The sequence below is a fragment of the Fonticula alba genome, assembly GCF_000388065.1.
Source record: "Fonticula alba strain ATCC 38817 unplaced genomic scaffold supercont2.1, whole genome shotgun sequence".
In the NCBI taxonomy this organism is placed as follows: Eukaryota; order Rotosphaerida; family Fonticulaceae; genus Fonticula; species Fonticula alba.
In genome coordinates, this window is record NW_009242971.1 from 3,456,642 (window position 1) to 3,459,197 (window position 2,556).

Consider the following 2,556-nt stretch of genomic DNA (forward strand, 5'->3'; position numbering starts at 1 on the left):
CACACACACACACACACACACACACACACACACACACACACACACACACACGCCGCTCTCCGCCTCGCGCTCCTCGCGCCGCAAGGATGCCCAGCCGGACGGCGAGAAAAAAGGAGCCGCAAATGTGGGGAAACGTGCAGCCCAGGCCCGACACAATATTCCGCCTGGCAGTTCAACCGGCAAGTGGCAGAGGGGTGTACGCACGGCCGCATGTGAAAGCCGATCGCTGGGCCCCGACCGTCCGACGAAAGGACAAACCACCAGGCGCCAAGGGGGGGGAGGGGTGCCCGGCCGGGCGGGCCTCCCCGAGGGCAGATCCCCACACACGGAGTGTCAGTGATCGAAGCCCGCAAAAGGGACCGAGAGAAAGTGGGCAAAGGGCGCAGCCGCCAAGTGGCGCAGCTGATGGGGCTGACAGACTGGCTGGCTGGCTGGCCGGCCGGCGTATGTGATCCCTTTCCGCCCTCCAGCCGGCTGTCGCCCTCGTTCTCCCCCGTTTGTGTCGTTCCCGGTCCGGGCACGCGCGATCCGGATGCGGCCGCCGGCGGACCACCGGCTGGCTGAGAGCCGGGGGCGTTTCGCGGCGCAGCGGGCCCACGGGTCCTCGGGCGAGGGGGGGGGGGGGGGCGGGGGCCCGGGACCCGAGAGCGCACATGTGCTCGCTTGCCGGCTCTCTCCCTCCTCCCAGTCGTGGACCCCTCCGGAGAGATTGGGGGAGCGCGCGCGCGCGCGGCTGCGTCGCAGGTGACCACGACGTGATCCGGGTGTGTGTTGCCAACGGATGCCCCCATCGAAACGGGGTTCCTACCTTTCACCCTGTTTTTTTGCCCCGACTCCCGCCCTGCCTTTTGAGGGGGGAACAAAGAGCGCGGCAAAAAGGGAGGATTAAAATAATGCACAAGAAAGGGAGGGCTATTTTTTATTGTGCCGAGACGGGGCGGGGGGGGGGGGGGGGGGAGGACCAGGGAGTGTGGGGGCCCGGGGCGGGTTTTTTTTCCCCCTTCCTCCCCTCCCGTCCTCGGGACTTTCGACCGGGTTCCTGCTCGCATCACTCGGTCCGGGGGCGCTTGGCGTCCGGGGCACCGTCGACCGACTCGTCGGGAACATCGGTGACCTCGGCCACCGCGGCACTGGCCACCGCAGGGGTGGCAGCGGGGGCAGGCACAGTGGTGGGGATCTTGGGCCCGGCTTGGCGTGCCCGGAGCTCCTCCTCGGCCCGCTGGCGAAGCTCGGCCTCGCGGCGCAGGCGCTCCGGGTTGAGGGCCTCCGCGCGGGACTGCTCACGCAGGGCGGCAATCGACCGGCTGTGGCCGTCCCAGGCACGCTCCTTGGCCAGCAGCCGGCGCTGCTGCTCCTCCGGGTCCTCCTCCGCGCGCTGGGCCGCTTCGGAGCCGAAAATGTCCGACCGCTGGCGAGCCAGCTGCTGCAGGCTGGCGGAAATCTGCGACGGGTCCTGGACAAGGTTGGACGCATGGCGCGTCTGCTTGGCCTCGGCCGCGGCACGCTGCTCCCGCCAGCGGGGATCCACCAGCTCCACACGCAGCTGGTCGTTGGCCGTCTCCGGGGCGATGGTCTCGCCGCGGAAGGTGAACTGTGGCCCATGCTCTCGGCGAAGGCCGCCCTGCGCGGCCAGCGGCACATAATCCCGGCGAATGGTCACCTCCTCGGCGGGCTGGCTGGAAGTGGCAGCCGCGGCCACCGCCTCGGCCGGGACCGAGCCGGCCGCGGGGTCCTGCTCGGTGGACGAGCGCTCGGCCGAGGCCAGGGCCTCCAGCTGCGTGGCCTTCAGCGAGGCCAGACGAGCCAGCAGGCTGTCGCGCGTCAGCGGCTCCGACAGATGGGCCACCGCGTCGCTCGGGGACAGGTCAATCGTGCCGGCCACCTCGAAGTCATTCCAGTCGATGGCCATGAAGGCCCGGCGCTCTTCGTCGGCCTGGGCCTGCTCGGCGGCCGTCCGCTCGGCCATGTACGTCCGCCAGGCCAGGCGGGCATGGGCCTGCTCGACCACCGACCGCAGGGGGTCCTCGGAGATGGCTCGCAGCCGGTCGAGCAGCTGCGTCCGGGGGTTGATGATCAGGCTGTAGTCCTGCACCAGGCACGAGAAGAAGGGGAAAAGCGAGTGGCGGTTGCGCAGGAAGTCAAACTGCCCGTTGTCACTCTCACGCTGCTGGAGCTGCAGCAGGAAGGACCGCCCATTCCGGGCCACAAACTGTGCCGTAAGCTTGATGATATCGCTGTGTGGATGGGGGGCGGGGGGGAGACGGAGGGCGGAGGGCGGCCGAGGCAGAAGGTCAGGACCGAGGGAAGAGGGGAGAGGCATTGCAAGCGAGGGAGAGGGTGGCGACGCACAGGTCGAGAGCCGTGATGTGCGGCGTATCAAGGAGGAATTCCAGGTCCGGCGGCTGGGGAGGCGGCGCGTCGGACTTGACCTCGGGCTTGTCGGCGGCGGCATCCTGCGATAGGAGAGCACCCAGGAGGGGAGGGAGAGAGAGAGAGAGAGAGGAAATGCGAGTGTCAGAGTTTTGGTAGGTTCAGCAAAGGCGGAACAGGGGGGGG

The 2,556-nt window shown here is 68.9% G+C and overlaps 1 protein-coding gene across 1 annotated transcript in view; it reads right to left on the reverse strand.

The window, feature by feature from the left end:
• Positions 1-947: 947 nt before the first annotated feature.
• The window catches only part of H696_00739 (hypothetical protein), a 2,894-nt gene continuing 1,285 nt past the window's right edge, over positions 948-2,556 (reverse strand). Inside the window, exons 4-5 of the mRNA XM_009494622.1 lie at positions 2,350-2,453; positions 948-2,234 (exon numbers count right to left, since the gene is read on the reverse strand). Coding sequence (XP_009492897.1) covers positions 1,049-2,234; positions 2,350-2,453 — 1,290 coding nt within the window. The 3' untranslated portion in view covers positions 948-1,048. The remainder of the gene's footprint in view (positions 2,235-2,349; positions 2,454-2,556) is intronic.